The sequence below is a fragment of the Procambarus clarkii genome, chromosome 29, assembly GCF_040958095.1.
Source record: "Procambarus clarkii isolate CNS0578487 chromosome 29, FALCON_Pclarkii_2.0, whole genome shotgun sequence".
Lineage (NCBI taxonomy): Eukaryota > Metazoa > Arthropoda > Malacostraca > Decapoda > Cambaridae > Procambarus > Procambarus clarkii.
The window spans coordinates 15,832,176-15,844,110 of record NC_091178.1 but is presented as its reverse complement, the minus strand read 5'-3'; the positions used below and the strand labels follow the sequence as shown (position 1 = coordinate 15,844,110).

The window sequence follows — 11,935 nt, the reverse complement described above, 5'->3', positions numbered from 1 at the left end:
TTAATAAACATTTGATATATGAGATACGAGACTGTAGATACTGTAATTGTTGTAAGTGCTAAATGTATATATGTGCATCATGCTAATTCGTTTAAAAACTTTATCTGTGTAAAGGTATATGTTAATTAACTTAAATAATTAAGACAACCTAAGACAAAAACCAGATGAAAAAAACAGAGAAAAACCACCACAACTCAATGGTGAGCACCACAACTCAATGGTGAGCACCACAACTCAATAGTGAGCACCACAACTCAATGGCGAGCACCACAACTCAATAGTGAGCACCACAACTCAATAGCGAGCACCACAACTCAATAGTGAGCACCACAACTCAATAGTGAGCACCACAACTCAATAGTGTGCACCACAACTCAATGGCGAGCACCACAACTCAATAAAGAGCACCACAACTCAATAATGAGCACCACAACTCAATAATGAGCACCACAACTCAATAGTGAGCACCGAAGCAGAGCACCATGAGCTCTGCTTCGTTTTCTATAATCTTAATTCTGACTTAGTGGTGTGAACGCGTCCATGGCCGCCTGGACCCCGCCACACACACCTGACTTTTCTCATCTCTCCTCCATTCTCTCTCCCATATATATTTAAATGTGCAAGGAATACGACCGCCACGTGCAGAACGGTTCACTGCTAAGTCTAGTTTGTGTTCTTTGACCCTGTTGAGGCTGTAAAAGGGTCTAGTTACGCTTTCTTGAGGAGCTTTTTATCTCTTGCCATCTCGGTTACAAGTGAGTTTGTTTACGTGTGAAGTGTTGATTTGTAAGTGTGTGGTTTAAGTTACATCAGAGGGCCTTGGCTGTCATTATACATCTAGGCTGTCATTACACCCCAAGGCTGTCATTATACTCCTAGGCTGTCATTACACTCCTTGGCTGTCATTACACTCCTAGGCTGTCATTACACCCCAAGGCTGTCATTACACCCCTAGGCTGTCATTACACCCCTAGGCTGTCATTACACCCCTAGGCTGTCATTACACCCCTAGGCTGTCATTACACCGTGTTATTTTGTTTTTGTTATCGTGGCACTTTAGTGTAAATGTTTTCTCTTCTGTACTGATGTACTGTACTTTTTTCTTATTATTTACCAGCTTAGGTAGACACAGCAATGTCTTGCAACCCTATTCTATTTGACAGATTACAAGGAGTAGATCAAAAACTAGGTCAACATTCATCTAATATCCCCATCTTGGGGGATGGTGGGGGTGGTTTCCTCATGAGCCATCACTTATCATTTTACATGATTTACCAGAGGGCCACTAACCCTAGTGGCCTCGACCTCAACCATCGGAAGCCGGTGACTTGTCTAAGGTCCCCTGCCCCTCTTATTTACCTTGATAAATGGTGTGCTTTTATCAAATGGTGTGTGATAAATTTGAATTTGGTCAGAGCCACATTCTTCTGTTATGTTTGCCACTACCACCCATAAAATGGGTATGAGATGCATAATAAATGAACTGAACGAGACACTGCCTGTGTCACTTTGCGCACAGGCAGTTCATAATAGAATTACAGTATATCAAATTTACTTGCATATCTTTGCTATATAGCCTACTCATATATACTAGCTTATCATTATCTTGACTTGCTTAACCTAACCCAGCGTGACATTACCTAACATAACAAAACTCGGTGTTAACCACACTAATGTTACCTAACACAACTAAATTGATGCAAGTCACATCGAACACAAGACAGTTCGCTAACAGATTTTAAAACCTACCTAACCTTGCCCAACTTAATCTAACCCAAACCAACCTAACTCAACTGAAGCTAACACAGCATAACCTAAGCCAGTATATCCTAACCCAACAATATATATGGTTTTGACAGTTGGAAAATGAGTCTTGTGTACAATTTGACCATACCCTAACCTAACCTAGTCAAAACTAATGATAGCCCATATACTATTGGAAAAAATTTAAAATGAGCTCCAAGTCAATTGCATGTAAACAGTTTGATTGTATCCCTAGTTAAGAAAATGTGAAGCACAGTACAAAGTGTGGTATACAAAAGTGAACCCAGCAGTTGTGCGTTAAGCTTTGCTGATTTTCTGGCTGTTTTCCAAGTGTAATGGCAGAATGTCATTTGCTGTCAGCACCTGTGTGGGGAGGGTTCAGGGTTTGGCTCTGGTCCCCGGTAGGCCAAACAGAACTCTTGCAATTGATGCAACTTGTGGTATGGAGCAATGTCAGTGAGTTAGCTGCAGGAAGCCACCAGGGTTCTACCAAATAGAGGTGTTTCATTACATTCAACACTGGGTATTTGTAAACATAATATTACTAAGAGAATAAACCTAATTGTTATTTTATTTTTATTTTTTATCATTAAGATTGACCTGGAATGGAGCTCCAGAAGCAGAATGAAGAAAAGCTACGAGAAGCATGTTGTTATGGTGACAATGAAGCTATCCTGACACTGGTTTCCAGAGGCATCAACATAAACAGTAAACATGATATTAATGGCTGGCAAGTCTCTAATATTTTGGTTGCACACTATTATATGTTAGTGTAACAGTCTAAGCGGGTTTTAGAAAGCTTATAGATCTGGAATTATATTGGATACATGGATGGAATCTATGTTGGAGTCAGGGGGGTAGTTTTACCTGAAAAGTTGGAAAGGATTCATCCCCTAAGAAATTAGAGCTTCCCCAAGTGGAATTTCAGAAATTTGGGTTCATTTTTGGCCTCTCAGCCTTTTCATTCCCTGTCCAACCTTTTGTATGGATGACATCCCAGGATCTTTGAGGTGTATTTTGGCATGTTCCTATTTGTCTCGGGTTCAGGTCCTTCAGCTGTACCCGTAGCCCTATATATTGTGAATAATGTTTATCAGAATTTAGTTGAGTTACAGTTTATTAGACGTTATCCTCCCTCTAGTGATATTAATACATTACTGTAATATATTTTCAGGACGGGTTTACACTGGGCTTGCAAGAGAGGCAATATTGAAACAGTCCGTTTACTTTTGGCAAATGGGGCTGACCCAGAAATAGAAAATAACCAGTCACAAACACCAGCTCAACTGACAAATAATCCACAGATTCTGCAACTACTTGGTATTACTCTCTTTTTATTAATGCCTTATTATTATGTATGGTATTAGCGTAGAGCAGTACTCATTATGGTCCAGTTATGAACCCTCCTCAACTAAGTACAAAGCTAAGTGTGGTGAGAGGACAGTTTAATAAGCATGGGGAAAACCTTATTCCCATTAATGTATTCTCATGGGACCTCAGGAATTTTTCATTAATCTTGGTATAAATAATTTTGTTAATACTGTTTTAAATTGACCTTCAGAAATATTCAAATTCTGCACGTGACAGAATGATATAATTTTTATTTGCGACTCGTGGTTTATTTTTTATAGGCTAAAGTCTCCAGTAGCTAGATACAATAATAAAAATTATTGATATTTACAGTTGTGTAAAAATTAGTCCTTTTAAGTTTATTTGAAATGATGTGGGAGTCATGATCAGTAGGGATCTTAAGGAAAATATAAATAATGCATAAATGCACAAAAAAGATAACAATAGGATACTGGTACTGTATTTATTTCTAGAAGCATTAGCAACAAAACATCTAATATTATTCCTGAGCTTTATCTTACCCATGTTAGGCTTTATTTATATTAGGCTGTTTTTTGCTACAAGTCTATAGAATGGATATAAATTCAATTAAACTTGTACAGAGGAGGAGGATGACAAAGTTAATTCCAGAAATTCGAAACTCCATAGGAAGAGAGATTAAAAATTGCTTAATTTACATTCTCAATAAAAATTAAAAATAATGGGTGATATGATTAAAGTATATTAAGAGATGAAAGAGTATAACAAAAGGAATATAAATATGGTTTTAAATAGAACATGAGGTGATGGATATAGATGGATCCACCAGAAAGAGGCATTTCTTAACAGTCAACACTGTTTTTTTTAATGCATTCCATTCATACAGTTAATTCAAAATATGTTAGGTAAATTGGCATAGGGAAAAGGGTCAGTTATCTGCTTATCTATAAGCTATAGAAAAATAACTAGTTTATAACCTGATTTCACTTTCTGTTTAGGTGCAGAGGTTACTCTCTCTAATGACGGAACAGCGGCAAACCCTGATTCTCTTCCCATAACACCAAATTATATGGCACACCCACCCATGGACTACAAAGTTTCAGTCGGTGGTAAAAATATCTCTGCAAAGCCCATCATTAATGGATTAGCAGAAGGCAATGGCCATCAAAATACCATAAATCATGCTGCAGTTTCAGGGCCAGCACCCTACCCACCTTCCAGCTATGATTATTTTGCAAGGCAAAACAAAGGTAATTTTTACTATTATGTGTGATAAGTACATTATAGTGTGTGTGTGTGTGTGTGTACAATGAGTAACAAGACTTGGGTATACAGTATTATTTTTTTCCTAGCTGCTTAAAGTTATGGTAGTTTGATCCTTAAGGCAATAACCTTTAATATTGTTTTTCATCAGATAGAGCTCGTATCCAATTAATGTCTTGAAAGAATTGACAGGTTGAAAAGAAAAAGAGATATAATTTCCAAAAGAAAAAGAGATATAATTTCCAAAACAGAAGTATGTAGCCTATTAGAATGCTTTAGTGGAAAAAGGTGATATTCCTTGTACACAAGGAAATAAAGTTTTGATACTGTATTAAAATAATGAAGATGTATTTTAATAGTGAATTTGGAGATGATAAATATTGCTCAACTAGTTACATAATATGGTAAGTTTGTATTCTTAGGCACAGGTTAGTAGAATAAATACTTAAACTAATAAGAATGATATAGATCTTGTTTATTAAGACATATTGTTTCAATTATCAGAACTGGTGTTAAAAGTGAGGGTGGCGAACACAGATGACCCAGACTTCATTGAAGTGGAATTCCAGAGAGCTCAAATAAATTATAGTCATCTACTAACAACATGTTGCAAAGAACTGGCAGTAAACCCCCAGTTAGTGGAAAGAATAAGGTTTGTTCACTTAATGAGATATTTCATTTTATTTAGTAATAACATAAACCAGTTGTGAATAACAGATCCACATTTGCGAATATTCATAATAGCAATTATAAAACCAGTTTATTATTAATTTTGCTCTTAATATTTGCAGGAAACTTCCAAACACCCGTCTCAGAAATGATAAAGATGTTCAACGTTTGTGTGACTTTATGGAGCTGGAACTTGTAATTAAAGGTCAAAATAGGGTTCCTATATCTAGAAGTGACACTCGGTCAACTTCTAAAAATAATTATAAGTCAATTCAAGGATTTAAAAATCAAACTATTTTGTACTAGGTAAGTTAATACTACTTTTATATTATGAACCGTTTCTGAAATGGTAGAAATCAAACAAACATTTTTGACAATTTAAATTTCTAGAAGAATGGGGCCACCTTTAGAACATTTAGTAGATGACTAATATTTGTTGTGTAAGTAATATAGATAAGTTTGTGTGTAGAATGATGTAAGTAATGTCTCCTCTATATTTGGGGTATTATTGGGTACAATACAGTACAGTACTTGATTTTCTCTTTGGGTAGCATAGTGACAGCCATCCAGTGATGGTGACAGACTTAGGAATGTGAAAATTCATAGTGGTTTAGACCCAAGATAAAAATCGAGTTTCAATTATATTTGCATCATTCAATATCAGTTTCGTACAGTATATTACTAAATTGTTGATCGATCATTGCTTTCATTGTGAATAAATTATGTCAGTTTGCTATACATATACAAGACAATTCAAAGCTGAAGACTCAAGAAGTGTTACCAATAAAATGTCACAATCAGAACAAGGAACTCCTGATTAAAGTGAAATTAAGGTACACTAGGGAAAATAGCCCATAAAATCATTAAATAAAAAGATCATAACATTTTATGAAAAGAGACACACAAAGATCCTAAGGTGCAGAGAATTGTTTAAGGATTTGATAAATAGACAGGGAAAGATATTTGAAAAGTAAACTTCAAAATAGCCAAGATTTTGAGCAATTATATAAAAAAAATGGATAATACATTTTACAAAATTAACATTTCCAAAGAAATTCCTGTACAGATATTAATAACCCAATCTACTGATAAGATGGTACATTTTGTAACTATGTGGACATTTGTCCAAATATCAACATGATAGACAAATATAGAGTAGAATTTGATCCTACAGTATTAATTTTATATTCTGGAAAAAATAAAGCTAAAAAGCAAACTTAAATATTCCCAGGTTTAGTATAGCACATATATTTATTATATTAGATCTCAGATAGTGTGTATTAGGCCTAGGATGGTTAGGTTAGGTTTCATTAGCAACATACGTACAACATACAAACTTTTACAGTTTGTCCAAATTCAATAATACAGAAGTCTCTACTTTCTATTAGTCCGTCATGTCCATATTTGTATGATCGATTACATTGTTAATATAAGTACTTTCATTTTAGGAGGATGAGCTGGAAAATAAGAACCAATAATGCATATTAAATGAATAAAAATGTTGTATATTCAATGGTGATTTGGTTTTTATAAATAACATTCCATTGTGGCATATTATAAGAATCTTAATAAGTCCCGCAGTTATTTGTTTCCAAAATATATTTGATGTATCTAGTCATATAGCTTGTGCCATTCAATTAAATATTTGTACATGCACCTGAATTATTAATATTTCATAATGAGAAGTTGAATAACTTGCACGTCATGTTTCATTTTAATTCTTAAAAAGTTAATGTATTTCAGGTTATTGGCTTCAAAAATAGAGATGATTATTCATTTAAAATGTTTTTTTTTTCTTTTTCCATGTGGCAAAATTCTAAGAAATATAGTGATAAAAGTGAGATAATATTGTCTATTTATACATTTGTACAGTATCAGTTATAATTAACAAAAAATAATTTCTTGAATGTAATGAAAAGCACTTTTGAACAAGTCACTTAGTTTCTGGGGTAGCCCCATGTGGGACCCTGAATTTGTCTCACTGAGATGGTTCCAACTACCAGGTCACTTCAACCACAGAGTTCTATTGGGTCTACTGGGGACCAGAGGCAGGACCTCCCCTCCCACCCACCTCACAGAGATGCAGAGAGCAGGTGACACTTTGACATCCAGAAAGTCAGAGAACCAAATCGGACCACTGCTTGGTTCAAAGCAGTGGACTGAAACTGCCAAATGAACTCTACAAACAATTTAAACAAATGATTGCATCTCTTTAAACTAGTGCAGGCTCGTCAGTGCTAACCCACCACCAGGGAGGAAACAATGGAGCTCCAGGTCTTCCCCTGGTCCTTCATACCTGTTCAGTTGCTGATGTGGACACCAGCGATACCAACTGTCGGGTCCGTGGGTCATCAATCGGCCATGTTGGTCTCGCTGCTACTAAGCTAAGCTAAGTGCTGGTATCCTAGGACTTTGTCCTTTAGGGGCTATTTGCTTGGTGGTATTCTAAATTTTAGTTAGCTTTATGAATGGGTTTTCTGTCCAGTTTGTGTTATGTGGACCTGACTTGTTTGGCACTTGGAGCTGCATGTGCTTAGGGCTCCCTTCCTTGGGTGCTCCCTAGCACCCTCGTGTACTCGCCTAGTTGTGCTTGTGGGGGTTGAGCTTCAGCTCTTTGGTCCCACCTCTCAACCTCTCAGCGTGGGGACCTTACTTTGAGTGCAGTGTTTCAAGGGCCTTTTGGTCTCTGCCTAGACCCGTAGTTGGGGCAAACAATTTTGGTGGTTGGGGCACAGAGGTAGGCCTTCACAGTTGTTAACTAATCTGTATCTGTCTGCTTATATAATTTTTGGCGAGCATCCCTGGTGCTTTGGTACCCTGTTTGGTTAGTCCTTTGGGCCCTGGTAATCCCTTGCAGGTTTTGATGTGGCCTTTGTATGTCGCTCCGAACATGCTCTCATCTTGTGTAAGTTTAAAGCCTGTTTGTCGGCCATACTACGGAGTGATGATAATTCTTTCTGCCTCTTCCATGCTGCCAGTTGGGTCAGTGGCACCTACAACCATGAGTCCTGTGTGGTTTGTTTTCCTCATGTGACTCTTCTTTCTGACCTTAAAACTGAATCATATGCAGTCACCTGTTGCAGATTCATTTTGTCCACCTTCAGTGTTTGCAGTTTTGTGCCTGGTTGAATGCCTTGTAGTTGGTCCATCTTATGTTTAGGGACCCAGAATTTGAGATGTTGCCCACCTTGTTTTTTTTTTCTTCTATCCAGCCCCTTCTTCTGAAACCTCTCCTCTGGACTTCGCTTCTCTGACCCCAGGTGGTGGGTGAGGACTTCGACTCTGCCCCAGGGCCAGGAAACAAAATTGGAAAACCATTTTAATTCATTGAGCAATATGAACAAAAATGACCAGGTCAGTAATGCTGATCTATGCACACCAGCAGTGCTGACTTATGCTCACCAGAAGTGTTGGGGTGTGTAAGCCTAAATCTGAATTCAACCTTGATATCTCAAATTTTGAATTGTTCAGTCATAACAACATTTTTAGGTAATTGATCCTCTCAGTGATACATTGTCCTGGATGATAACTGGACCTCAAAATGAAGTTCAGTAATGGATATCTTGGTAAATTGTTCTAGTAATACTTAAAATATTAATAATGAGGGCATTGGCATTTAGTGAGATCATAAATAACCCAGAAAGTATATATTGAAAGTAGAAAATTTGTGGGAGATGCCAGAGGGATTTTATTTTTAAAGTATGGTAGAGAGAGAAATGTATAAAAAGTTGTCAGATGCATATATTTCTTACTGCATCTACACATCCACTTTATTGGCTGACTACATTTGGAAATGACTAATTTTAAATATATGTAAACATATGCAAGTTTAGTTTTTCATATAGGTAATTGCATTTTCACATTTTATTGATACAGGCTGAATTCTTCTTTTTAAGTTTTAAGGTGTAAGCATAAATGTCTAATGCAGTACAACTGAACTATCTCTTAATTTATTTTCTTCTCTGGGACTTTGTAATTTGCATTCATCGCAGATTTTTGTCAGTCATTAGAATATAAGGAAAAATGGTTTCCATGACCATATCACTTAAGAACTGAGATCTCTGCAAATTCCATCCAGGCATAAGCTAACTTTGAAGGATCTGCTGTATTATTTTGCAATGGTAAAGATAGGAGCATTGTAACTCAATGAATGCTTCTGTCTCACTTATGTACAAGGCTTCCCTTTTGAATTCTCCACAAGGGAATCTTACCATTGCTTTACTATTTTAATCCTGATTCACTTGTATCTTTAGAATCTGTCCTGCTAAGGCTTCTAAAGTGCATCTGATGTTGTAAGCCTAAATTATGCAGGCTTAGGTCATGTAAATCTACAGGGAAAGATAGGACATTATTATTGCCTTATATCTATATAGAAGCTTGGAATCTCTGCCCAAAGAGCAGTTTCTATTTAATGCTTATTCATATAAACATAATTCCAAAGACAGTTAAGTTTAAAATGTACATGTAAATGTAATTCCAAAGTTAGTTAAGTATAAAATGCTGTATATACCTTAGTACTGTTAATTGCCAAAATGCCTAAGTGTAAAATGAAAAGAAGTCCTCTAGAAATTGTTGACAATAAAGACTCCAGACCACTGCTTTAAGAATTCATATTGATATAATAGGTGTTGCTGTATTTAAGAATTTTGTATGAAAGTACAGTGTATGTTGTTGACCAAGGGGTTATGAACATCAGATCATACTGTTACTAGTGCTGTATTAACCCTCGCACTGCTCCTGTCAACACGCAGTTTTTTTCCCATTTGTTTTGTTAATAAATTGTTTTTCTTGGATTCTTGAAGCTCTCTGAAGTACTGTAGTTGTGTGACATATTTAAATTGCTAGTGCATCAATTTTTTGGGGGGTTAAAGTTAAAGGTAAAACTATGGGTTACAGCTAAACTACAAGAGACTTTTTACTTGGAATTTCATGCTTCCTGGATGCTAATTAACAATACCAAAAGGAAAAATACTGTTTTTTGGAAGAATTTATTTTTGCCGCACCACGGGAATGTCGTTTTAAAAGGTGTGCAGCGCAGAGGTTAACAATTCTTACAGCTAAAGTGGTGTTATTTATTAACTAATTATGTACTGTACTTATGTATGTTAGCCTGTGATAATTAAACACTTAAAAATTCCTTAAGATCACTTAAATGATACATTGAGGAAATGGAAAGGGAATTATTATGTACAAATAAATTACTTGATTGTAATTTTAGTCGTAGTATTAGGGTCCATAACTAAGGGTTTTCTTTTTAGTAGTTTAAAGCCAGTACTGTACAGTACAACCTCAAAAATCTAGACAATATTATTCCAAACAATTTAATTAATTTTTTCTTTTTAGTTTTGAGATTTTACAGAATTTTTCCTTTGTCTTTTGCCTAAAACTATATAAAAAATAAATACAATACAGTATCTTGAGGTTATCTTGAGATGATTTCGGGGCTTAGCGTCCCAGCGGCCCGGTCCTCGACCAGGCCTCCTTTTTATTACCCCCCCCCCAAGAAGCAGCCCATAGCAGCTGTCTAACTCCCAGGTACCTATTTATTGCTAGGTAACAGGGGCATCAGGATGAAAGAAACTCTTCAGGTAACCTCCAGGGCTTGCCCAAAAACTGGCATTTCATTACATTCAATTTTTTTCTGTATTTGATTCTATTTGATATACCGCTTACATATCTGGACAAATTGTTCAACCTCGAGTAATTAAGATGGCAAGTTGGTCCAGCTATTTTTTCTGGATACGATACATTTTTTCCAATAGCAAAATGTTTTTAGATTTCTGAGGTTTCAGTTATATTGACTTTAGGATTTTTTAGGTCACACACTGTATCATAATCCCAATGCAAATTTACCAAGGCTAATTTTATTGAGCCCAGGTAAATCTTCAACATACCAGCCAACTCTTGACGTAATAAAATTTATTTTTACTGTAAATTAGAATAACTCTAGTTCAAATCCTGGGCAGGGTGGAATGATTAGGCACTATATCTTCATTGTAAGCTTCTGTGCACCTAGCTGTAATTAGGGACCTGAATGTAAGATGATCGATATGTTGTGTCTTAAAGGAAATGTGGAGCTCAATAACCTGACTGATTTATGTACCTGGCCTAAGTCATATCTCAACTTTAAAAGTATTGTATGTTGCTAGCTTTTTTTAATGTAATTCTTAGTAATTTTGTAAAATGTGGTAATTTTTCTTACTGCTTTAAGTGTTACACTTTTGTATTCTTTTTGGCTGTAATCTTTATACATTCACAGTTATCCTTTACAGGTAATTACCAGTAGTTACATTGTATAGAAATACAGTACTCTAATTATGTTTAAATCATTGAGAATTTTAAAATACTAAACTTCATTAAAGTTTAAATAAATTTTGGTAATGAAAAAATGTATAGGTTTTCTAAATGATCTAAATATTTTAATTTACATCTTCTATATAGTATATTGTTTTCTTAGCTTCTTTGCTGTACAGTATAACCATTTGAATTGAAATACTATGTATTTTGTGTGATGTTTTATTCTGTCTAGAATAAATGATGCTTTAGAGGTTTAGTTTCAATAGTGCTCCATTTCATGATTTTTTATGATTGCAAGAACTTCTCAGTGAGTACTGCCTCATTGTGCCAAAGGTGGCCTGTGTGCCCTGCTAATCTGGAAGGTAGGTGACGGTAGCTTATGAAACCCACCATTTGTCTACTGGATAAGAGCCATATTATGTGTACCAGCCTCACTTGACTGACATGAACACTGATAATATATTTTGTATAAATGCCTTTGAACTTCAACTCGGCAGAACTACAGTACTGTACTGTGAAACAACATGCAGAGCTCGGTTGCCATCCATAGCACTTGGATATTGTGATTCCTTGTCTGCACATTGCACTTGTAATTTGTATACAGTACTGTTCC

General features: G+C 35.8%; 1 protein-coding gene across 2 annotated transcripts; it reads left to right on the top strand.

The window, feature by feature from the left end:
• The first annotated feature begins 532 nt into the window (after positions 1–532).
• Positions 533–11,572, top strand: LOC123765098 (ankyrin repeat domain-containing protein 40). 2 transcript variants are annotated; one of them, XM_069333540.1, is made up of 7 exons: positions 533–755; positions 2,359–2,494; positions 2,939–3,084; positions 4,092–4,343; positions 4,861–5,008; positions 5,148–5,331; positions 8,238–11,572. In XM_069333540.1, the coding sequence occupies exons 2-6, from the start codon at positions 2,370–2,372 to the stop codon at positions 5,329–5,331; spliced, it is 855 nt and encodes a 284-aa protein (XP_069189641.1). In that variant the 5' UTR covers positions 533–755; positions 2,359–2,369; the 3' UTR covers positions 8,238–11,572. The 2 variants fall into 2 exon arrangements, with proteins under 2 accessions (XP_069189641.1, XP_069189640.1); XM_069333539.1 differs by having other exon boundaries at positions 7,045–11,572.
• The last annotated feature ends 363 nt before the right edge of the window (positions 11,573–11,935 follow it).